This window comes from Megalops cyprinoides, chromosome 1 (genome assembly GCF_013368585.1).
Source record: "Megalops cyprinoides isolate fMegCyp1 chromosome 1, fMegCyp1.pri, whole genome shotgun sequence".
In the NCBI taxonomy this organism is placed as follows: Eukaryota; Metazoa; Chordata; class Actinopteri; order Elopiformes; family Megalopidae; genus Megalops; species Megalops cyprinoides.
In genome coordinates this window covers 47,417,816-47,443,543 of record NC_050583.1, presented here as the reverse complement: position 1 = coordinate 47,443,543, position 25,728 = coordinate 47,417,816, and the positions used below count along the sequence as shown (strand labels likewise).

Sequence of the window (25,728 nt, the reverse complement as noted above, 5' to 3'; positions counted from 1 at the left end):
AAAATAGTTGATAAATCTTTTAAGTTAACTTTTATTGTGAGTACACATAAATTCTGTGCCCCACTGTATTTGCACTTATTTATTCATTTTGCTAATGTTTTGGTATTGGCAGTGGGTAGAATACATTATATGCCACTGTAATTATCCTTCAATTAATAAACTGAATAGTTTGACTTATGTTAATCATTTTTGAGTGCTTCTGGAATAACGAGTGCTCTAGACCACAAAGCCCCTCAGTCATGGTTGTCTGACCAGTTTGCATTTGTTCCTTTTGTGATTTAGAATCTTGTCACTAGAATCTTGTAAACTGTGGAATGCACAATTTCTCTGCTGCTTCTCTTTGGCTGATTTTAAGACGATGAGTCACAAGCCTCGGGAGGGTGCTGCTACCCCGCTGGATACAGGTATAGACAGTAGTGATTCAGCGTCAGGACTCATGAACCCCAGAATGGTCTGGGCTACTATGCGTTATCAGTGATTCCCTGATTTGGACCAATCACAGCATTTTGCTGTTGAGACTGAATATTTTCAATTGGTCCAGACAAGCCAGTGACTGATATTAAATGTTAACTCCGCCCATCAAACTTTCACTTCTGCTGAGAGCATGGTTAGTCCACAGAGCTGTGTGTGTCTGTGTGTGCATTTCCATTGCCATCTAGTGGTGATTCATAAAATCCGGTCAACATGCAGTCCCACCTGCACTCCACTCCTTCCTCTTACCTGCTCCTGTCTGCAGTGCTTATGCCACACCCGCTCTGAGAAACCACTGACTGACCAACACAGCACCACCACTGCTCAGTGTCTGATACCATATAAACACTATGGTTTAAGGTAGTGTTGCTGTTACAGATCATTTTTAGACTGTATGTTCACTTTAGAATGACTTCTCTGCAAGGTAAATGTTAAGCACACACACAGTTTTGACTGAAGTGGTTTTATATTAACATTGTTTTTCAGAATGATGTGAACTTACTGTCATTCTCCCTATCTCTGGATAGGAGAATCTGCCATAAAATAATAATAATAATAATAATCCAGATATCACTTTCAGCCTGTTTCTCACTCATTTTCTGTTTCTCTCCTGTGCGCAGTAGGCAGCTGGTTTATTGCTGCAGATGGAAATTCTGGGTGTCTCACCTCATTGGTTAAGACTGTCTTTGACCATACCCCCATTTATATTCTTTCCCAACCCCCTGACCCACTCCCATCCACAAAGCTTCTCCACTTCTGAAATGTTCTAATAAAGTTTATTAATTTTTTTTTTTTTTTACAAAATGACCAGTTTGCTTTTTTTGTCTTAAATCTTTCATAGGAAATTAAACCCCTTTAATTCACACTAGCATCTACATGATGGTTATTGAATACTCCACAATATATTAAGTCTAAATGTTATGATACATGCATACACTTCAGGCCGCAGGGGAAGCCACAGTCACCAATACACATGGGTGTGAAAAGCCGTGAAACGGAGGCCGTCGTTATCGAAACGCGTCTCTGCTTCAGTGTAGATAGAAGCTTCAGATTTTTTTACCTCCAGCAATGTATTTTTATCTTTCTTTAAAAAAATAAATCAAACAAAAAATCAAAAAAGAGACAGTCAGGTGCTCAGAGGGACTCCACATTCTAACACAACGTCCTGAAAACATCAAAACTAACATTTCAGCAATGCTGCCGGAAGCCAAATACATTACAGAAGTGTTGCAAAAACCTTGTGTTCCAGCTGAAAGAGTCATGTGAAGCCTTGAGGTGGCAGTGTTTTCACGAGACAGATTTCTGCTTTTCCCCACCCCAAAAAGAGAAACATCTGTAAAATGGGGGTAATGCTTAAATGAATAAAAGCTCACATAGTTTAATCTAGATACGCCTGATAATATTAATATATACATCTATTATTAGTAGTATTACTTCTTTCTTTGAGCCCTTGTAATATCACACTGCCTGAATGGCAGCAGGTATAGTGGGTTCTCTGTACAGGTGTTTCCTAGGCTGTTCAGAGGCCTGTGGTCAGTTCTGGCAGGTAATGAAGGGCAGCAGACAATAGCAGGAAACAAGTGATACCTAACCTGCTTTGAATGAGCTCTGTGCTTCCTTTCCTGAATGTATTCAAGGGTTTGATATCACATCAGCAAGTTTCAAATCCACCGTTTGTTTAATGCTGTTTTGGCATAGTGTGGCTTTTTAATTGTTCTGCAAAAAGTTTATTAGCTTATTCCGCTTTGCAAATGTAATTGGGGTGTAAAAATAATTTGTCTTGGAAAAAAGAAGTTTTACAAATGAATCCCGCAGATAGTGTTCAGTCAGAAGTACCATAAAGAGTGTCCACTTTCCTCCCTGATGCTAGATTAGAACCATAACTTAACTGGGCTGATCTCAGACCTGCTGCCAAGAGAGCAACAATTCATAAAAGCTTGCCATGTACAGCCAAACACTTTTTCCTGGGTTTGTTTTGAGATAATGATCCTTTGTGCCTTTTGTAAGTGTAGTACAAATAATCAGGACATGACAATGTGGATGAGCTTTCACTCACCCTTCGCTTGGTCTCATGAAAACACTCCTCATCCTCTCACATTTAAAACCAAATTTTTTTTTACTTTTTATTTTCTTTTTCTTCAACATCATACATTTAAAATAAAATAACATTGCTGGAGGAGATTTTTAGTGTTTGCTTTCCAAAATGTTTTTTTTTTTCCACTGTTATTCTCTTTCACAGAAAGAACTTAGATACTGGGGTATGAGTACGATTACAGCAAGTCTAGGGTGTGCTAACAAAAATATTAATAATAATAACAATATATAATAAAATAAAAGACATTCAAGTACAGTAAGATTTTTGCTTGAAAATACAAAACTACATGAGAAAGCATTAAAATCATATTTTTCAATCAGAATAACATATTAAAAAAAGCCGAAGTGCTAAATCACATTATTTTTTTGTTTTTTTTTTTGTGTTTTTTTTTTTTAACCATACATATATAACCAGCAAGCTTGTTGCCTAGAGACAGTTGCCAGGGCAGCCGTGTGGGCATGGCTCTGCTTCCTGAACAGGAAACCACTCTCTCGGGGGGGAGGGGCTAATGGCTCCTCATGGTTCTGTCCCAGTCGTGTCTGTACAAAACTGCAGCTGAATCCCCCTATGGGAGGGGAGTCAGGGGGGTGGGGCCAGGGAGCGGGAGGGGCCAAAGCAGTCTCTCATTTGTCCCTCCCCCGACGTTCCAACACGGCCGCCCCCTCCCCCCCTTTCCCCTCCCCACCCCGACCTCGACTCCACAATCCTGAGTCAATATATTGCTTCTCTTTGCCGTTCAGGTGTCTCTCTTTTGCTCTCTCCTTATCTTCTTAGAAACAACGCAGGAACAGAAAAGATCAGAAAGGCTTCACATCCACAGATATCAGTAAGCTTTTTTAATTTATATATAAATGTAATCTCCATTCAGAGCTGGGGCCAGCTCTTGCATTGTCTGAAAGTCTGTAAAGATTTTTTTGAGGTTTTTATACTGGTTGAATTTTTTTAATAACCTAGTTTGCATTTCCTTCTCACTTCTTTATTTTACACATGGAGTCCGTCTGTGGGCCACAAAGGCACAAGCTCTCCATTTCTTTCATGGGGGAGGGCTCCTGGTTAGGAGGGGGGCATGTTTGTGTCTGTGTGTGTTTGGGGAAGGGGGCAGCAGGGTTGAGGGAAGGGGGTGTGGGCGTGGCTTGCTCAGTTGTGCTGCAGCGTGTTGGACTCTATAGGGGGGGCGGAGTCATACAGAGTGTCCGTGTCGTGAGTGGGCTCTCCTGCCAGCGTGCAAGGGTTTGAGAGCGTCCCAGCACCGCAGTCACAGAAAAACCTGGAGGGGGGACACGGGAGGTGAGATCAAGCACAATACATAGGACCAAATAGTCCACAGACCTCAGTGAATAAGCAGGCTTTCTGGAGGGCCGGGGAGAAATTCCCAGCATCCTTCACAGCAGAGGAAATTCATACGGACTTACTGTGTCTTATAACTTAAACATCCTGCCATTTGCACAATTCCCAGCATCCTTCACAGCGGGGGGAAATGCTTACTGATCTATCGTGCCGTATAAATTCCACATCCTGCCGTTTGCACTACAATTCCCAGCATCCTTCACAACAGGGAAATGCATACTGATGTATCATGTCATATGCCCTTTGCACTACAACTCCCAGCATCCTTCACAGCAGGTGAAATGCATACTGACCTATCGTGCCTTATAAACTCCACGTCGTGCCCTTGATGGCACTTCTTGATGCAGTTGACGCAGATTGCGTTCCGGTCTGTCGTGTTGCAGGTGTGACACCTGTGGACGGGGTAGCGGTTTGGGGACAGAGTGAGAAAAAAAAACGTAAGTGCCGAGCCCGGCGCTGAAAGAAACGTCACGCAAAGGGAAAAGAGCCAGCGCAGAGAGAGACACCAGTACCTGTAGAAGTCATGCATCGGGTAGCTGGTGTAGCTGGAAATCTTGTAGAGGCACTGCCCTCGGCTCACTGCTTTCTCGATGGCGTCCTGATTGTTCATTATTTTGTTATCTGCAGAAGGGGGGGAGGCACAGGTGTGGAGCATGAGGGCGGGGGGCTCCGATTCGACGAGCGGCAACTGTGTGTGAGATGGATGCACCAACAGAAAGATGGACAGACCCAAATTCCATCCGGGCTTACCTTTCATCGTAACATTGACTCCGGACGCCAGGAACAGCCCCCCAAAGCGGTTGTTGAAAATCTGATTGCCCTCTAGCGTGGCTGTGGCGTGGTTCGTGATCTCGATACCTGCACAGCACCGTGATAGCCTAGGTTTTAGCGATTCTGTACGCATTTTTAGCCATTAACACACTACACAACACAGGGCATGCAAGTGAGACCACTATGACAGGGGGAGGTGCCTAGTGAAGAAAGGGAGGGGCCTGATGGTGACTTTGTGTTATAGCCTAACCTTAAACAGGAAAACGTGATATGCAGCCATAAAACAGGCATCAGAAACATTTCTGAAATTTTTAAAACACAAACATGTATATTACATTATTGCCATTTACCAGACACTCTTATCCAGAGTAACTTACTGTACAGTAGGTTAGAATTTTATCCATTGATACAGCTGGATATTTACTAAGGCCATTCTGGGTTAAGTAACCTGGATAGGATACAGCAGCAATGCCCCAGCAGGGAACCGAACCTTTCAGTTATAAGCCCTGCTCCCTACCACTGTGCTACACTGCCACCCTACACACACACACACACACACACGTGCAAGCAGTGCCCACCTGCAGCGAAGCCGTCGAAAATGCGGTTCTTGCGCAGGACAGGGTGGCTGTTGGTGCTGATGAGCACACCCGCCTGGGCGTTCCGGAAGATGTCGTTCTCCTCCAGCACCCCTGCAAAAACAGGAAGGGTGTCATTACAGGGCTGCACCAGCAGATGGCAGCACTGCACTGACATTCAGTCAGGCCATACCCAAACTCCAGCTTGTTCCACAGACTTCAACATTCAGTTTATTTATTTTTTCCCCGTTAGTCATACAACGTGCATGGAGGCTTAGTGAGGCATGACTGAACCAATCATGAAGCATCTTCCAGCTTTCATGACTGTGACATCATCTCTACTATGAGCTCGCCTGTGGGTCATGTGACCCACCTCTTCCTCCGTTGAATATGCAGATCCCTCCATCTCTCCCGTCGTGGATTTTATTCCTCCTCAGCGTGGGGTTGCTGTCCGTCTTTATCCAGACCCCGGCCATGGCGTTGTCGAAGATCTCATTGTCCTCGATAAATCCCAGACCTAGGGAGGGAACGAGACCATGAGAACATCCTGAGCGGTGTATTACCAGGTACATGTACATGTCATAATCTACCAAAATCCAGCAGGGACTGATTGGACAGCATATCGCTGAGGACTACAATATCCAGAATGCCAACAAGTTGAGATAGATAAAGTGCTCATGAGTAAAGCTAACTGTGCAGGTATCTTTGACCGCATGGTGTGCCGAGACCGTCCAGTATTGGTGAGTGTGTGGTTCAGGTAGGTTTCGTTTCACAGAGGCGGCATGGTCAGGGTGCTCACCAGAGTTGTAAACCAGGATGCCGCCGTTCTGGCCTCCCCAGATCTTGTTTCGCCGGATCTTGGGGTTGCTGCCGGTTCTGTGCACAGAGGGAACATTAAAAGTCTGTTACAAAAGGAAGGATTTCAGTTTGTGTAGGAATGTGAGGAGACTGCTGAGAGCAGAGAGAGAACCATGTGCACACAGGAATGTGCTCCTACCCTAACCAAACTGCCAGTGCAGGTGAGCCCCTCACCTGGAGAAATGCGGTTCAATCACACATTACTGTGACAAGTCAAATTATCTTGGCAACTGTGCAATGACCGCTCAGTCACCTAGCGTCCGCAAGGTGATTCAGTGTGAAACTGCGTGATTACCGCCCTGAGAGAAGGTTTCCCTGAAATGGCTGCTCACACCGTAGGTCAGCCTCTCTCAGGTAAGGTCGGCAGGTGTCACTCACCTGATCTGAACGCCTGAGTACATGTGGTTGTAGATGTCGTTGTCTTCCAGCACACCGTGCCCGTTGTCATAGAAATACACCCCCACCTTAAAAAAAAAGAAAAAAAAAGGCCAAATCAGTCTCATTTCCACAGCAGGAGAGAAAAGCAGAGGAGGAACAAAAGAGAGGGAGGGAGAAAGAGAGAGAGAGAGTGGGGGATAGAGAGAAAGAGGGAAAGAGACATACCTATGTTTCTGTATGCATGTATATGTGAGTGCATATTTTTAGATTAATTATTTGAAAATTGCTTTGGCAATACAGTGCATTTGCGTGGTCATGCCAATTACGCTTGTCTGAAATTGAATTTGAGAGAGACAGAGAGAAAGGGAATGTGAGAGGGAAGAGGGAGAGAGAAAATATGAGGTGGACAGAGAAAGTGTGGGGGAAGAGGGAGGGGAGGGCAAGAAAGACAATGAGAGAGTGTGGTGAGGAAGAGAGAGGGAAAGTGTGGGGGGGAGTGCATGTGGGGGGGGGGATGAGAGAAAGTGTGGTGAGGAAGAGAGAGGAGAGAGGGAGAGCGAGACAGGTAGACAGGTGCACACAGCCCGCTCGCCCTACCTGCTTCCCGCTGTGGATGCGGTTCCTCCGCAGCACGGGCGTGCTCCCTGTCGTCACCCACACGCCCGCCAGGGTGTTGCTGTACACCTCGTTCTCCTCGATCACGCCCTGCCCCTTCTCATGCTGTGCGGTGCGGGACAGACACACGGGCGCAAAGGTGAGGCGCATTCCTAAACCCGCTGCTGCGGTCTCTACTGCACACCATTATCACAATCACTGTACGCAAAGCCCTGTGGGAATTCTACTGCTACTGCATTCTGAGCGGGCAACACATGCTACGCCTGCTTATGTTCAAGTACACTGTGGGTCCACTCCACAATTCTGTGTGTGTGTGTGTGTGTGTGTGTGTGTGTGTGCCCAAGTGTGTAAGTGAGTATTAGTGAGTGTATGTGCATGTCTGCAAGAGTGTGTATCTGTGTGCGTGGCTTTCTGTAAGAGTATATGTAAGGGTGTAAATCTGTGTATACAGATGTGAGTATATGTATGTGTATCTGTGTGTGTGTTTCTTTTCATAAGTGTATGTGTAAGTGTGTAAGTGTGTGTGTATATATATGTGTACGTGTGTGTGCATCTCTCTGTATGTATGTATAAGCATGTGTATGTGTATGTACATGTGTCTCTCTGTAAGTGTATGCGTAAGTGTATAAGCGTGTGTGTATGTGTATGTACATGTGTCTCTCTGTAAGTGTATGCGTAAGTGTATAAGCGTGTGTGTATGTGTACGTACATGTGTCTCTCTGTAAGTGTATGCGTAAGTGTATAAGCGTGTGTGTATGTGTACGTACATGTGTCTCTCTGTAAGTGTATGCGTGAGTGTATAAGCTTGCACTCTGTCCCTCACCACATAGATGCCCCCGTGCTGGCCGTCGTGGATCTTGTTGTGCCGGACAATGGGGCAGCTGTTGGTGCGGATCTGGATTCCCGCCAGGGCGTTGCCGTAGATGTCGTTGCTCTCGATGAGACCCCGCCCATCGCCAAATATGTACACGCCGCCTTGGTTACCGTTGAAAATGGAGTTACCCCTGGATTCACAAAACATCGGCAACAAACAATATTAATAACCAAAATAGCGGCTGAGTATCCCAGAGCTCTTCTCACTGGAACAAAAAGAAGCTCCTTCCATCTGTCAGAGGGACGTGGCCGTTTCTGTGGTAAAGCCGGACTAAACCGATTTAACTGCAAGAAGTCTGTCATTTCAGGAATATCACCAATCCATATTGCCATTATCATATTTCCATCATCCTCGACCACCACCTGTAATCCTTTACAGGCAGCCAATCGGATTAATCAAAATTTTGTCACTTCCTGTCATGCACACTGAATCAGTGTGACTGAAATGGCCTGAGACGTCACCGATGACTTGTAATGACCTCCATCTCCCAGGTGACCCAGGCTGATCCAAGCATTTCCCGAAATCTCAAATCTGCACCGAAATGTGTGTAACGGAAATAACAGAAAACAACTATCGCTAATCAGATTGAGTGGCTCTCAACAGATCTGTGCCACTGTCTCCATACACACATGGGCATCATGATAAATGGATAATATAATGCAGGTAATCTCTCACCCAATTGTTTTTTAAAACAAGTATGATCAGCTTTCTCATCACGAATGATGATGGCTTAGAAACTCAAAGGACCAAACATCCACCCACTCAAAGACTGAGACAGATCACAAGAGCTGGTACTGACTAAAACTGAGAGCACTTCCCAGACCAGTTTAGAGAAACCATGAACCGCAACCAACGCACAACAACCAAGAACGCCAACCAGACCGCTTTCCTAACAGGGATACCGCTTGCCCGGCCAGATCTCAGCCATTCACAATGCTGCACTACAAGGTTTGGGCAGCAACGTGGCATAGTGAAAAGGAGCAGAGCTCGTAACCAAAAGGTTGCTGGTTCGATTCCCCGCTGGTGTGCTGCTGCTGCTGCACCCTAGGGCAAAGTACTTAGCCCAGAATTGCTTCAGTAAATATCCAGCTGTGTAAATTGATAAAACTGTAACCTACATAAGTCGCTCTGGATAAAAGCATCTGCCAAATGACAATAATGTAATGCCATTTCGGCAATGTCAAAACCGTTCTGGGACCAGAGCTTAAACAAAGCGGCCAGCAGATATAGAGCAAACGGGCGGACCTGATGGTGGGGTCGCTGTTGGAGGTGATCCACACGCCGGCGAAGTTGTTGGCGTAGATCTTGTTCTCGATGAACTGGCCCCGCCCCTTCTCATGCACATAGATACCGCCTGTCTGTCCGTGGTGGATCTCGCAGCGCACCACTGTGGGGTTGGCGTACGCCTTCACCTCGAAGCCCGCTATCCGGTTCCTGTGGATGTTGCAGCTCTCAAAGTAGCCCTGCAGGGGGAGACACAGTCCAGTAAGTAACTATATAAATGTAAATATCCGTATGTGCATTTCTGTATGTCTACACATTTTTTTCAGTGAATTGTAATTTTGTTTGCATATTCACATGAAAACAGCTTTGGCAATACTGTACATCAGTGTGGTGATGCTGATTAAGTTTGTTTGAAACACAACAAGCCGCATTCGCCCCTGCTGGCTGTTCTTCAGTGAAGAAGAAGTAAAAAAAAAAATCACAAAAACATTTATGGGTGTCTGAGCACATTTACATAATTCAAAATTCTCTCAGCTTTGAGTCTCTTGTGCAAACCAGAGGAGTTTCGTCCTGATACCCATGGGGCAGCTGGCTCAAGCCCTGCCTCTGGCATTCCCCGATTCGTGAGGTGGAGAAAGCGAGCGAGAGAGTAGTAGGGGGAGAGAGGGGGAGAGAAAGAGAGGGAGAGAGAAAGCGAGAGCGAGAGAAAGAGAGAGGGAAAGGGAGAGAGAGAAAAAGAGCAAGAGAGAGAGAGAGAGAGAGAGAGAGAGAGAGAGAGGAGTGAGCAGGGGAGCGAGAGAGAGCAAGCTCAAAGCACAGATGAAGGGTGTGCAGGGACTAATGCAGCGCTTTGGGGAGTTACCATGCCGTGGTCAAAGGTGAACACCCCAACGTCTCTGCCGTGGTGGATGTGGTTGCGTCTGATGATGGGGTTGCCGTGGTTTTTCACCCAGATCCCCGCCAGCGCGTTATTGGAGATCTCGTTGTCCTCGTATATCCCCTGGGGAGGAATGGAAAAATGGCCAAATAAAACCTTTACTTTGCACACGCTCTGATCTCAGGCAACTTCCACTGTGTACAGTATAATAATGTACACAGCTGTAGAGGCAGCAGACGTAATAAAAGAACTAAACAGGATCAGGACACTACCTTGCTCAAAGGTGCAGCAGCACTTCTGCATTATGGACTGTGCAACCCCTCATGTTCCAGGTTTTGTCCCTGAAGCCCCATGCCCCTCTGCTGCCAGTGGGCAGCTCAGGCAAGGACCCCAGGGGTGCCAGACTGTGCTGACCCTGGGGCTCACCTCCACTGACCCTGGAGGTTACCTGTGCTGAACCTGGGGCTTATTTGCTTTATCGGTTACAGCAGCTGACAGTTAATGACAAGCCACAGTGTGGTGCAGACGTTAATGACCTGGAACGTGTAACTAAGCTGCAGGTTTGAGCCCTGGAACGTGTAACTAAGTTGCAGGTTTGAATCCCAGTGGGGACACAGCTAGTGCTCCATTAGGGGTGTGTTCATGCATCCTACCTGTGAGTGTTCAGTAATGTGCAGGTGTATTACCTGTGCGTGGTCATTGATGGGCTGGTGTCTTACCTGTGCGTGGTCATTGATGTGCAGGTGTCTTACCTGTGTGTGGTCAGTGATGTGCTGGTGTCTTACCTGTGCGTGGTCCGTGATGTACAGCCCCACGTTCTCACAGTCGCTGATGTTGCAGTGCTTGATGGTGGGACACGCCCCCTGGCCGCTTACACACACCGCTGAGCCCACTGCAGGGGAAAGTGTGGACAGGGTTACAAATGCACTACAATACCCAGCATCCTCCACTATGTGTCACATCAGAGAGGAGCTTGGCAAAAACTACTATACCCAGCATCCTTCACCATCCCTCACATCGCAGAGGAGCTGAGCAGAAACTACAACAACCAACATTCATCACTATGCTTCACAACACAAAGAGAAGGTAGGCGTAAACTACAGTACCCAGCATTCTTCACTGGACAGAAGCTGATGTCAGCGAGTGTGTGGGCAGGTGGGTGGAATTGCTAGGGAGTGAAAGGGTGATGAATGTGCTTACCTCAGCAGGTGCAGACGATGCAGTGGTCAGTATTGTGAGTGAATGGGTGAGAGCGAATTAATACATCAACGCGAGTGAACACAGCATTTACCTGTGCAGGTGCTCCGGATGACGCAGTGGTCAATGATGGGGCTGCAGTTGACTGTGATCTCCAGGCAGTGGTGAGCATTGTGGTGCTGTGCAGACTTGTCATCAGGGTTAAACTACAAGGGAGAGACAGGGCAGTGAGCTTTCAGAGAGACAGAAAGGGCAGAGAGAGAGAGAGAGAGACAGACAGACAGACACAAGGCATAATGAACTTTAAGAGACAGAGAGGGACAGGGCAGAGAGACAGGTTGAGCTTTCAGAGAGCCAGACAGACAGGTGGGGCAAGGGTGAGAATGTTTTAAAAAAAAAAGACACCTACCCTAATGGTCATGTAGCCAACATAGGCGTCCTCTGACCCCTCCATGAACACAAAGGTAGAGTCTCTGGTGTTCTCAATGATCACCTTATCTGCCACCTTCCCAGGTGCTGCAAATGGAATGAGAGAGAGACAGAGAGTGTCCACATGTCCATAAAACACTACAACTCCAGGGACGAGAGGGGTGAGTGACTGCACATGACACACATTTCCTAAAGCGTCGCCGTTTCAGCATGATGGCTATACACCAGACGAAGCCTCTAAGAACCAGCATTAAGGGCTGATTTAAAAATCCCGAGTCCAAGTGGTATCATCTGTCGCCAGAAAAGGCCATAACGTCAATGACGTCACAAGGGCAAAGTAAAAACTCCAAATGCCAAACTCTGGTGTGCCTTCAGCAATGCTTGTGGAAAAAAAACAAACCAAAAAAACTGCCAATCAGGACCAAAATGATGCTTTATCTTTCACCTCAAACATATCACTCAAGAGAAACTAGGCAAAGTATTACCATTTCTGCACAGGAGTCTATCTCCAGTACTGAAAAAGCACAAATGCCAGCTGGATTTTCAATCCCACACATTAGAGCGAAATCAGCGACAATTCAGATAACGTGGAAGCCCTCTGTACCATAATCCCAATTGATGGAATATGGCTAATGTCCTGAACTGTGCAGTGGAACCCCACTTCCTGTGTGACTGAACCCTGCTTCCTGCTCCCCTGGACCCTGCTTCCTGTGTGACTGAACACTTCCCGCTCCCCTGAACACCGCATACTGCTTCCCTGACCCTGGCACCTACCTGCGCCGATCATGGTGATGGGGGACTCGATGTAGATCCACTCGTCTGTGTAGATGCCGGAGTGGACAAATATCAAGCCGTCGAAGTGGGCTTCCTGGACCCCGCCCAGCGCGTCCTCGATGGTGTCGTAGTACTGAGGGGGGAGGAGTCACAGAACAGCCCTGAGTCATCTACGCCTGCCGAGACTCTGGCAAAAATAACACACTGAGCGTGCAAAAACATGCCTCAAAGAGGATGGTGTTGGATAGAGGGAAGAAAAGTCATTAAAACGCCTATATCCACTTTACGTACACATTTGAGTGGTTCAGGAGAAGAGGAAGGTGTAGCATAGTGGTAAAGAGCAGGGCTCATAACCAAGAGACTCCTGGTTCGAATCCCTGCTGGGGCACTGCTACTGTACCCTTGGGCAAGGTACTTAACCCACAATTGCCTCAGTAAATATCCAGCTGTTTAAATGGATAACATGTAAAAACTGTACCCTATGTATGTCACCCTGGATAAGGGCATCTACTAAATAGAAATCTGCTCAGAGAACAGTCTAACGGCTGTGAAAGTAATGAGGGTGTGGCTGTCGGGGGGTGCTACATACCAGCATGTTTTCTCGCCCTTTGTATCTGGCTGGGTTACTGTAGAAGTGTTCTGCAAAGCCTGGTTTTACATGTGCTCCTTTGTACTGCAAAGAGACATAACCAAAGAGTCACGAAGATCCCTCTTCTGACACAGTATCCCACTAAAACAATTTGAGCTCTTCTGGAAGGAACTAGAGTTAATCTCTTTTGCAGTGTCAAGGAGTTGGGTTTCAAACACACACTCTGATGAAAGTGAACCTTCAAGAGGCTGGCTTCAGACCAACCAAACACACAAACACACATACACAGACACACATACACAGACACACATACACACATACACAGACACAGACACACAGACACATACACAGACACACACCCAGACACACACCCAGACACACACCAAAGGCATGCAACCACCCACACCCACACAGACAGACACACTCATACCAGCTGTTGGAAGCTCTCCTTCCAGGGGTTGGGTTGATCATACTCCTCAGGGTTGATCTGGTAGAACTTTCCAGGCTCAGGGTGCATCATGGGACGCGTGTACTCAAACACCTCCATGTACAGCCTCTTCCTGCAAAACCCGAAGACCGCACAGCTCAGCCCCGCCCCCAGATCAGTAAAGCACTCTGGGAAGGGGCCCTTCTTTACCTGAGGCCCTGTCACAACTTCTGACTCAGATATTCCTAATATTACAGCAGGAGCAGAGACAGCTGGGGCTGGCGAAGGGCTGCCAGTTTGATTCGCACTGCCACTGTACCTTTGGGCAAGGTACTTAACCCACAATTGCTGCAGTAAATATCCAGCTATATAAATGGATAAAACTGTAACCTGTGTACGTTGCTCTGGGTAGGAGCATCTGCTAAATGACAATAATGTCATGTAATGTAGAAGGCTGACAGTTTCGGGGTCTCTGGCGTCTGTGTGTGACAGTGCTGCTGGTTTTTGGGGGCGCGCTGCTCACCACAGGATGGGGTCGTTGGCCAGCTCACTGAAGCGCTTGCACACGCATGCCGCCTGGCACAAGTCCTGCTCCAAAAGGTATGAGAAGATCTTCAGCACGACCTCGTCCGGAAGCTTCTCCTGCAGGTACTGCTCTGCCGGGGCAGCTGGGAAGGGGGAGGGGGGAGCACAGATCTCAGCCTCACTCAGACCAGCTGACCATGGGTCATTATGTGTGCATTCTTCATCATCATCACCACCACCACAATCACCACCACAATCATCATCATCATCATTATGCTTTTGAGGGGTAAAGCATATATAACACAGTGGAACTATGTATATAACACAATGAAATAGTTATAAATAACTAATAGCTAATAGCTGTACATATACATATGTTCACTGTGCAATAGCTGTCTATATACACATTCCATCTGTATTCCCTTTATGTGTCCTGCATTACTTATTTGTTGTAACACTTCTGTTGAGTGGTATCTGTTGTTGTCACTTTGACATTGTGTGAAAGCACTGAAAGCACTACAAGAGACACTAGAACCAGAGTCAAATTCATTGTATGTGTAGAAGCATGTCTGGCCAATAAAGTCTGATTGTGACCTTGATTCAAAAGAAGCGCCCCCTCCCCCAATCACTGTGACACTCACCTGGCAGGTCCTGCGATTTGCCCGACACTCGGGCCCGTTTGGCACGGTGGCCAAAGTTCTCTGTGGCTGAAGTGGAAGCACCCTGCAGAGAAACAGGGTTAGAAGGTGCTGTGGAGGACTCGCAGTGGACTTCTACAGTGTGTCAGACACGGACGGGCTTCTCAGAGCATCTGCAGTCATTTACACACACACACACACACACACACACACACACACATACACATACACACATGTACAGTGACTCACACATGCTCTCACACACACACACATGCACACATATACACAGACATACACATACACACACACACATATCCACACACACACATGCATGCACGCACTGACTCACACACTGTCTCTCACACACACACACACACACACACACACACACACACAAACGAACACAGTGTCTGTGCTTGCGAACCTCCATGCTGCTCTTGGCTGGACAAGCGGTTCTCTTGGGTAAAAGGGACTTCCTGCGGAGTTGGTAGGGACTGTTCTGTGCTCCTGGACCGGATTCTTCTGCAACCATATCTGCAGGAATGTCCTCATCTAAAGACAGAGAAGAAACACACACTACACTGGTGAAAGCCTGCTACACACGCCCACACACTCATGCCTCTGCACACACACATGCACGCTAACTGTGTGGAACATCTCTCCAAATATTCTGCAAAAACACCACTCATACCCCTTTTCCACCAACGCGAACTACATGCTAGTTCTGGGCTTGTGCTGGTGCCAGTTCGGAGTTGCTTCAACTTGTAAACCTTCTAAGAACCGGTTTGCTTTTTCATGGGCAGAGAGCCATCATAGAGCCATGTCATTACATCACTGTATACGTCTGTATACGTCTCCGCTTTCCTGCTAGCACCAAGCTAGCAGTGGTGGCTGGTGAGCTGGAAACAGGGGAAGCCCAAACACTACCTTTAAATCCATCATTACTTTCAACCTGTTTCCATTTATCCTCCTTGATTAATAATAAAATAAATAATTCACAATAGTCGACACCAATTGTGAGAATAGAGTAAATGATTATGCTCTACAGATTGTCTGTAGTTACGAAAGCTACAACGTGAGATTAATTAACAAGGATGGCATTTATCGATTTAAATTATGTTGAATGCTCATGACACATCACAGCTTTTGTGAGGTCTGTGTTCTAAACGTTATTGTTCATTGCACTCAACCCAACCTAAAAGTTTATTCTCAGTAATTTAAATCGATTTAACTAATTTCAGCTCCGTTCTCTAATTTAAATTTTGTAACACAAGAAAGCTATAATGCCACACATTTAAGAGAAAGCTTTGGGATTACTTGCCACTTAATTATTCAAATTGCCACCCTTGTTAAAACAATCTCATGCTGTAGCTTTCGCAGTAGCACACAAATTTCAGACAATCTGCGGTGTTTCGCGAGCATAATGTTTAACGAGCATAGTGTTTCACTAGCTTGCAGCTGCCACTGCAAGCTAGCGGGAACAACAACAATAAAAACATGAGAACAGTGCTTTAAAAAAACATACTTGTCCACTACACTTAATACAATTTTAGCCTTTCGTGAGGCCAAATGTTAAGTGACATTGGTAGGTAGAGCCGGTTCTTTGGCTGTCGAAACGTGAAGAACTGGTTGAAGATTAGGCAACCGACTCCGAATCGAAATGCGTTGGTGGAAAAGGGGCAACTGTTTACTGCTGGAGCTCATGTCAGAGCCACCTGGTCACCCTCGCTCTGTATCCTGGCCTCAGGAACCCAAACACCTCCTTCTGAAAGCCTAAAAAGTCCAGACCAGCTGCCCTTCAACAGCAGGAGGCAGCCGTTCAAACACACCTCACACCATGGTCAGAGGAAACTGATCTGGGACCTGTAGCAAAGCAACAGCAGGGGCAGAGGTTTCTGGAGCTGAGTGGAAAGAGAGCAGAGAAGACACTTGGAGGAGAGAGTCAACCCCGGGTAGACAGGTGGACAGGTAGACAGACAGGTAGACAGACAGGCACTCTCCACCTGGAATACAATCCTTTCTGAGGAGAAAACAAAACCAAAAAAAAACCTCTTGCCATCACCTGACAGGTAAGGGCATGCCTTTACTGGAGCCTGCAGGAAAACACTAGAACAACAAAACTGACCCTGCCAAACACGCGCGCACGCACACACAGGCACTCTCTCTGAGACTCTCCATGTCCAGTGTAGACGGGACTGCTTCTGATTCACCTTGGGCAGGAGCCTCAGCTGACCACTCTGAGGATCCACATGGACTCTGTCCAGGCTCCGTCTGTAGCCATGGTAGTAGGGGGGCTGTCCCAGGCTACTGGGGTTTTAACCACCACAAATACCTTGTGTGTGCTCCTATGATTATCTCCTCTACAGTGTCTAAATATCTCCTCTCTACAGTGCGAATGGGAGTGTGTTTGGATATGCACATACAACCAGAGCCAGGACCCTCTTTAAAATGCTCACATTCAGGGGGCTTCATCTCTGAGGCTGTGGAGGAAGGGGGCTACCCAAAGGTCCCCCTTCTTTCTGCCCTATGTCATCACTAGGACACCCCTCAGAACCAGGGTGTTTCAGAGGTGGCTGACACAAGGTTCATCCCAAGATTCAACATAAAGACAACAAAAGCCAGACAGACAGAGAGCGAGAGAGAGAGAGAGAGAGAGAGAGAGAGAGAGAGAGAGAGAGAGAGGGAGGGGGTACAGGACACAAAGAGAAAAGGGAAGAGGTTGCCAGGGGAGGAGCCGTGCCCCAGCACCCCAGCACGGCGCACCCCAGGGGACCCCATTGTTCTGCCCCGGTGGGGATTAATGAGGAAGCCCATTACTCTTACCCCCGAGTCGATGGGCGTGGCCATTCAAAGCCTGCTGCCGCGTGCGAAACAAGTGCATGGGGGCTGGGGGGTGTGACGAGACTGACTGATTGATTCAAAACAGGAAGTCAGCTATGGCAACCCCCCACGTGCACAAAAGGTTAGATGAGGAAAACACCCCCCCGCTCCTTAGGGCCTGCCATGCCTGTGAGATTCGGGGGAAAATGTCACCACCAGGCAGCGAGGGTCTCAGGTCCACTGCTCTGGTACAAACATGCCGCTGGCAGTATGGCTCTGTGGCCACAACAGCCATGCCGAAAAACCCTCAATGCTCACTCAAGACAGCACTCTCAAAATTTCTGGGGTGCACCCATCCAAGCAAGACCTCTGAGAGAAAGTGAGTGAGCGTCATTATATGTCTAAATACTCAGAGGCGATCAGGTCACAGCTAACACAGATCACAGCTAACACAGATCACAGCTAACACAGATCACAGCTAACACAGATCACAGCTAACACAGATCACAGCTAACACAGATCACAGCTAACACAGATCACAGCTAACGGGTTTCGCTAAAGAGAATGCACTGGCGGGACAATGTGCGGACCAGAAGAGCTGTATGCCCAAGGTGCATGCACACACACATGCAAACACACACACACACACACACACACAGCGCTGGTGTACGGAGCCGGAGCATGGTTAGCATCCAGATATGTAACCAGAAGGTGTCAGTTTGATTCCCTAAGCTACACTGCTTCAGTAAATACAGCAATACAGATGGATATGCCAAAATAACTACACTAAGCATCTCTCAAGTAAATACACACGGTAATAGTAATAATAGTTGAAAAGCAGAGCATTTTCATTAGTTTTAGTTAATTTTAATGTCATGTAGTCACTGGTGATGAGGCAGTTCTGGTTTTGTGCCACACACCGCTAAAGAGCAGCTGCCATTTCAACAGCTGCCAGAAACTCCACACAGGCGGAGAAACATCTTATTCACACTCGACAGGCCTTACAATCAATACGCACCAGTGCAAACATTTGCTGCCTCATCACGGCACAGAAGCAGGCTGCTGTAATACCGACCGGCTGTGTCAGAGCGCACTGCATTTATGCAGTATTGCGTACTGAAACACAAGAATAAACACCAAACCGCTGAAGTTCCGAAAGCTCTTCACTGCACAGCGAGAGATCGCATTCCTCCATTTACTCTCAAAAGGGAGGCTAAAACAGCACATAAACGACTGAACTTTCAATGTGATGACTTTTAATGCATTTCAACAACAACAGTTATCTGTACAATTTCATGTGAAACAGCAGAACTTCACTGGTTCAGCAAAATTTGGCTGCATGCTATGTCATGACTTGTCACCACGGAAATACCATCCCTTGTGGTGAGTGCAAGAAATACATTAAAATTGTACTGAAATGTAACTAACCTCCATACCAAACAAACAAAACAATGAAGTCAGGCTTAAATTTAAGAGTTAAAGTATTTAAAAAGCAAATACTAACAACATTCACATAGCTGTGTGAGAATAAATACACAGTGCCAGTCAAAACTTTGGACACACCTACTCATAGAAGGGTTTTCTTTATTTTGACTATTTTACACATTTTAGAAAAACAGTAAAGACATCAAAACTATGAAATAACATGAATCATAAACAAACCAAGACTTATGTTTTAGACCAAGTAGCCAAAAATATTTTATAAACAATTTTTTTGGGGGAGGGGGAAATTCATACATAAGGCATCAACTTCACCATTTACATTTGTCCAAGGAACAAATTTCAAACATTTGAGCATAAGACCAAAATGTCTTGCATGAATGCATGTTTCCCATTACCTTCATCAGGTGTGTCCAAACTTTTGACTGGTACTGTACTACTTTGTGACGGACATTATGAAAAAAAGCGTTTTTCCCCCAAACGCAAAATCTATGACAGCACCACTGTAGATATCATAAATGATAAACGTGAACCGGTGACTGATTAAAGGGGATGTCCACCTTTTGGGGGGGGGGGGGGGGGGGTTGCCATATCACCCCTTTAATGGTACACTACATGGAACTACCTGTGTATTAACTTCTGCCAGTGAGGACTTTGCCCTTAAAACAGAAAGAACCACACTTCTATCAAGACGGTTTGCAGACTGCATTTACAATCAGTAGGGGTATAAAAATAATAATATAAAAAAAATCTGGAAAAGTTTTTACAAAATTTTCCACTCCTGGAGAAAACGGAAAAAAAATCATAGTGGAAATTTTCCAATTAAAACAAAAGCCAAAGGGGTTGGGCAATACTCTGCGTTTCAACACAACCTTTTTGGTCGGCTCGAGGGCCTTGAACCCAGGTTGTGTGATGCCAGCTCTCCCAATTACTGAGCTCCAGATTCCTGAACTTCACTGGGGGACAAGAGCACCGCAGGGAGTCTGGGCCCATCTCCTGAGAGTCCCTCTGTCTGCGTGAAGGCCAGGGCAAAGCACATGGTTGAGCGGACCACAAACGGTTTGCACAAACACCTGGGAAAGGGTGGTTCTTTCACCAGCCCGCACCTGTTTGGTCAGAGTGATACGAACACATGCCCATCCACCTCACGACGGAGGGGAAAGACCCACAACGAAAAAACGCAACTTTTGACACGTTCTGTGACAGCGGTGCACACGACACACCCAAATCATCAATCAAACAAACTGGACATTGATGAATTCATAATGATGCATCACCCTCATGCCACCTCTGACACATGACTGTGTTTTTAAAAGTGATGTGAACATGACCACAGTACTAATACCAGTTCAGTCATTGACACCAGGGTATTTTTTTCTTTTACAATTTTAAATGAGAAGAGCACCTTCCCCACAATACACCTGCAATGTCTGCATCTCAAAGAATTTGGGTTTCAGTAATGCAAAACCTACGGCTATTACGCAGCAGTCACGTCAAACATTGATCTGTGGCCACAGAGACCATTGGAACTGTGGTCGAAATCTGGTTGCAAGGCTTTCCTGACTGCTGACCACTGATCAATAAGACCACAATTCAAAGATGATGGCCAGCTGCAGTTTTGAAACCATTTATTTGACATTTTTTGGTCAGACTGGGAAAACAATGTCCTTGAATGCTACCCATAATGCACTTTGCCAGGTATCTTGTACACCCTGCCTCTACAGTAAGCAAATGTTTCCCAGCTGCAAGGTTTCTGTTCCATAGAACACACACGTACACCGACATCTGTAAGTGAGGGGACAAAGGGTATATTGGTATGGCTGCAATTTACCAACTACTCAAGAGCCAATTTAGTGTCTTTACTCATAATTAATCACTGTTGGTCTTACTGTAAAATGCATCCTGTACACCTAACATTTTCTACTTCAGGCCAGCAGTGCTCCACATCAAACAAACGCCTGGGTAAATGAAGTGCTCTCATTATGGTTATATGCCCTCCCTGCTAATCAAACACAGGTGGGCTAAGACACGGAAAGCAGAGATAGAGTACTGAGGCTTCATGAAGCCCATAAGGGGTGGAGCTGCTATACGCTATTAATCAATTACCTGTATTGAAACAATCAAATGTCTTCTCTCCACAGCAAAACACTATGATTGGTTCAGAGTCAGCAATGATACAGTACAGCTCCACCTGTTCCAGGACTGCTGAGGCCTTGCTCACTCACCACCAAACAGGGGCTCAAAGGTGCTCACCTGTGTGCGCCTAAGAGCAGGTACAGGTAGTCCTTTTCTCTGCGTCCAGATTTTATCTGTTCTGAGAGCTTCAGGGGCCACCATCAGCTTTGCGCCACATTTCAGTTCAATACATATCAGCTTTTTTCAATTCAGACGCTTATACTTTTTATGTTTACCTTCTGAGCTCATGTCACTTTTTTCCACTACCCTGTCTATACTGATCTTTCCTTGGGGATCCTGATGTCACAGCAGTAGATCAGAATGGATACTGGGAATGCAGTGAAACTTGGTCACACAAAAGTGTGACCTGTGATCAGCACAGCAAACACAAAGCCCTCGTGTTTCTTATGCCTTTTAGTGAAATTCTTGCACCGTTTTAATCGCCCAGCACCAAGGGATCCAACACAATGTTTCAGGGCCCATACGGAGGCTACGGTCAGCTGCCACTGGTCCCCAGGATCACCTGGGAATTCCCATGCCTCTTCAGCATGCGCACACACATAACCCCTGCCTGTGAGGTGCACCTGTAAGAGAGCAGGTATCCACAGCTGGGAGATGGAGACCCGTCCAGTGCCAACAACAAGGGCCGCCATGACAACATGCGCCAACAAGAAGAGTAGTGCCGTGGACCCAGCAGCACCACAGATCCTGAAGAGGGCGGTGCCGAGAGGGGCCGGGTGGATCTCTGGCGCCACGCCTAATCCCCTGTCTTCTGTTACTGATCATTTAATATTCAAATACGTAATGAATATTCAAACATCCAACCGCACCCCAAACATTCCCAGTGTTAAGTGTGAAACTACACACACCACTGAATAACCCATTGCTAAAAGATCTGCACTCATGTCTATCACTTTCATATCAATGAGCTCCTCTATCTGTTCCAGATGGAGGTTCTCAGACTCCCCTTCACAGATATTAAGAAACCTTATAAGATATAACCTTATAAGATCATAAGATTGGCTACTTAATCATATGAATGCCACTCTAGGCATCTGCTCAGTGACCACACAGTTGAATACTTGAAGTGAAACGTTCTGCCTCGTGCCAATTTTACGGTCTGCACCCCTGGGAGCAAAATGAGTGGCAGTTTCGCAGGCCACCCATGCCTCCACAAACAGGGAAATACACAAATTCTGACCTGTACTAATAACACACTCATACACAAATGGGGACTGATTCCCCATTTGCACAAGCACAAGCACACACGCACACACACACGAACACGGGAGGTCTCCTCTATTCACTCAGTGGATGCCCTTACCAAGCGCGACTCTGCTGGCTTTCATAATGGCATTTAAGCAGTCAGGCTGACAATAACAAAAGGTACATGTCAATTATGCCAAGTGCCTCGATCATGAGCACAAGTGCAATGTCCCACACAAGACGTGAACATGCATCCCTCTGGTGGTGAACTCTGTTAACTAACCTTTCGCGAACTTTACAACAGCAGCTACTGAAGAACTCTGGTGGCGTGTACTTGGTTCAAACCATGTGCACATCAACAGTATGCCCTCAAAATGTCTGATTTTTAAAATATTTGTTGGTCTGGGGGGGGGGGTGCATTCCCTGGGTTTACCTTTGTTGAATGACCCAAGGTACTTCGGAAACTACAGGTAACACAGGTGTGCTAGACCCTCTGGAACATTCCTGTACTGTTGCTACTGTTTATTCTCTTGTTCAGAGATTGTGGAAAAGACCCCCAGATAGGTCTTACAAACTGACTTTAAAGCATGCAGAAAACCTGGAGTGGATAACGCTGATCAGGAGGGGGAGTACTGTAAAACTCCCAAAACAAATGAATAGGTAGCCATCGTCAACCTCTCCAAGCCAGAGAAAAACTGAATCCTAACCCTGGTGTCAGCCAGGTGTTGTCTTTTTTTTTTAACCTCTTATTTCCTCAAAAATGTTTTCACTCATCCAACACGCTGTAAGACTGACAAGTGTTCGTTTATTATTGTAAATGAACCCTTTTTCCTAAAAAATGGATGTCACTGGAGGATTCTCAGTGATATTAATGAGATATCATTACTATGGCAGTTTACTGCCACATTAAAGAAACGCACGTTTCTGAACAGAATATGGCTACACGATTGTTTTTATCAAGCACCAGGTGTGTGCATGTGTGTTTGTGTATAACATATCATACTCCTAGCTAGACTATGTTATTCTCTTATGCCTATCTGGTATGGATTATTACATGCAAATTATCTAACTAGTCAGCCAAACACAAGACTTTTACGACTGAACGTTCCCCAGCGTTACTCAGACACTCTCAACATGACCCACATTCTGGTGAATGTCTTCTTTAAAAAGGGTCATTATAACATTATTGCGAATAGTAGCCTGTAGCTAATATTTAGCTAGCTAACCAGTTAGTTGCTTAGTAGGGCATCTTGAGATACTCACACAATCTGAACAGGCACAGCGGGCAGCAAATGATTAGTTAGATGTCTTTTTGTTCAGGAAAGAAAACGGGTTCAAATCAGATGACAGCTACAGCTTAGCAATAATAGCTATTTTGACAGCTAAGTTAGGTATATGTGTGTATATTACAATATGTTGTTGCTTGCGAGACTTGCGAATGCCTATCCCACCACACGTCGTTTAAAACGTCAATGTTTACGTTTGAAAATTACGGCATGGCACGAAAAGGATGTGATCTCGCAAGGCTAACGATACTTGCTGTTAATGCAAGACAAAAGGTGTCCGACTTATCATCGCAGACGCTGGTCCGGTGCAACCATACGAAGGCCATGTAACCTGGCAATACTCCTCGTTGAGATTAAAACTATTGCACTAATAATATTACTGCACTGGTGATACATTGCACTAATATTTTGCACCAATAATGCAAAGACCACTTTGCATGTCCGGATCATTAGGGAACTGTAGCACGTACTCCTGTCTCTATTAGGTGACCACAGCAAGCTAGACAGGGTTTCCCTAGGATGGCTAGCTAACTAGCTAATAGCAAGCGCAAAAAAACTCAACTGCGCAGCAAGCCAGCTAGCAAATCCATGGAAGCTATCAAGCTAACATTAGCCGATCAAACATTAAAGTTGCATTCACAGCAAAGCTGCAAACGATTGCGAGATATAACATTTGGTGCTGGCCCGATCGCTTGCCAAGCTACCATTACGACAAATGATTGCTTAGTGGGGGTTGTCAAATTAGCAAACGTTAGCTGGCTGATTAGAAAACATTAGCTGGCTGGCTAACGCTAACGCTACACCCCCCAAAAATGGCAGTCTACTGAGCAGGAAAAAAACGCAGCTTTTCTATGTGTCACTCTGATAGACGGGCTAATATCCATATATCGTCCATTTCTTGGGAGAATGTGTTCATTTCTTGGAGGATACGGTTAGCCGATATACTGATCTCCAAGCAAGTGCCCACATCAGCGGGGATTGCAGTGCAAAGCTTAGCCGAACAAAGCGCGGCCTGGGGCTGCCAGGTGCTAACCAAAAAGCCTCGGCGTTTCCTCGCATGTCTGCGCTAACCTGCAAAGGCCCTCAAAAAGGGCGATCAAAACCCCTGCCGTGAGAGCAAGCGCCGGAGGCCACGCTTTCGTCTGGCGCAGCGCTTCTAATACACTTTCTTGCATTAGGGAGCACCGAAATAAACACTTTCCGTACCTCTTTCACCGTTGTTCCTTTCCGGCTGCGCCGGGCGCGGCCTCGATACTCGCCTGGGTCTCCTGCTGGTTGCTCTGACGGAGTTCATTTGGGGAGTCGATCACTTAAAAGAAAAAAATATTCGAACCCTTCCCCCTCTGATTTTAGGGTTGCTGACTCTAAACGTGCAAATCAAAATGAAAATTCCACCTATTTCCCTATTCTAAAACATCCTTCCCGTGTCGACAAGACAGCTGTTCTGTTTTTTGGGGTGTTATCTATGTTTTTCTAAAACTGCTCCCCCCCTCCCTGTTACTCCTCTCCGATCAGCTCCGTCTAGTTCTTGCAGGAGGAGCCATTTACTTCATAGGGGACGGAATCGAAGAGGAATCACACGGGGAGGTTCGCTAACCAATGGCGCACCGCGACGCATCGCTTTCCCCTGCGGCCGCGAATAGAAGCGGTCGTCTCAAAAACGCGTCGTGACGCTCTAACCAGGATGCCGGAGAGTGGAAATGATAGAACGCGAGAAAGACGAGTAATATGTCTCTACAGTCTGGCTCCTGTGAACCCTGATACGGGTCTGTCACTGAAACAACTGGCTTTCAAAGAGGTGGTTGCAATGAGGGGCAGGGTGTTCAAATTAATTTTGCTCAACCACATGACAGCGCCTGTGCAAGACACTTGGCACAAAAGAAGTCAAGCAGTAAACACTGTATGTTGTAAGGAGTCAAAGCAAGGCACATGCCCGATAGCTCGTTAAGGTTTGAAAGGAAACATCAGTTGAGGTATTCCTGACAAATAATAAAGTGTCAACATTTAAAATGAAGACCATTTTGTTTAACAGTGCATGTATGGGTTCACATGAGCGTACTGCATGTTGCCATGAATGCCCACTTTCTTCCCTTGATATATTCAGTTTTCAATATATTGATGCTTTTGGATTGCACAT

The 25,728-nt window shown here is 46.2% G+C and overlaps 1 protein-coding gene across 2 annotated transcripts; it reads right to left on the bottom strand.

Moving 5' to 3' along the window:
* Window positions 1–3,256: 3,256 nt before the first annotated feature.
* Window positions 3,257–25,127, bottom strand: LOC118773978 (F-box only protein 11). 2 transcript variants are annotated; one of them, XM_036523065.1, is made up of 22 exons: window positions 24,798–25,127; window positions 15,089–15,216; window positions 14,668–14,749; window positions 14,025–14,169; window positions 13,505–13,634; window positions 13,075–13,158; window positions 12,486–12,618; window positions 11,692–11,798; window positions 11,377–11,488; window positions 10,871–10,977; window positions 10,071–10,208; window positions 9,230–9,447; window positions 7,934–8,114; window positions 7,093–7,215; window positions 6,496–6,581; window positions 6,059–6,135; window positions 5,633–5,776; window positions 5,263–5,373; window positions 4,664–4,771; window positions 4,426–4,534; window positions 4,207–4,305; window positions 3,257–3,833 (listed from the first exon to the last, which is right to left on the bottom strand). In XM_036523065.1, the coding sequence occupies exons 1-22, from the start codon at window positions 24,883–24,885 to the stop codon at window positions 3,704–3,706; spliced, it is 2,640 nt and encodes an 879-aa protein (XP_036378958.1). In that variant the 5' UTR covers window positions 24,886–25,127; the 3' UTR covers window positions 3,257–3,703. The 2 variants fall into 2 exon arrangements, with proteins under 2 accessions (XP_036378958.1, XP_036378950.1); XM_036523057.1 differs by having other exon boundaries at window positions 4,426–4,771.
* Window positions 25,128–25,728: the final 601 nt, after the last annotated feature.

What these genes read in the sequence shown, in the direction of transcription:
- LOC118773978 (XM_036523057.1), bottom strand. Translation starts at nt 24,885, where the DNA reads ATGAACTCCGTCAGAGCAACCAGCAGGAGACCCAGGCGAGTATCGAGG. An exon ending in ACATCACGGACCACGCACAG is followed by an intron (nt 10,209 to 10,870) that starts GTAAGACACCAG and finishes ATTCCTCCCCAG; the next exon opens with GGGATATACGAGGACAACGA. An exon ending in CCGATGCATGACTTCTACAG is followed by an intron (nt 4,306 to 4,425) that starts GTACTGGTGTCT and finishes CCCCGTCCACAG; the next exon opens with GTGTCACACCTGCAACACGA.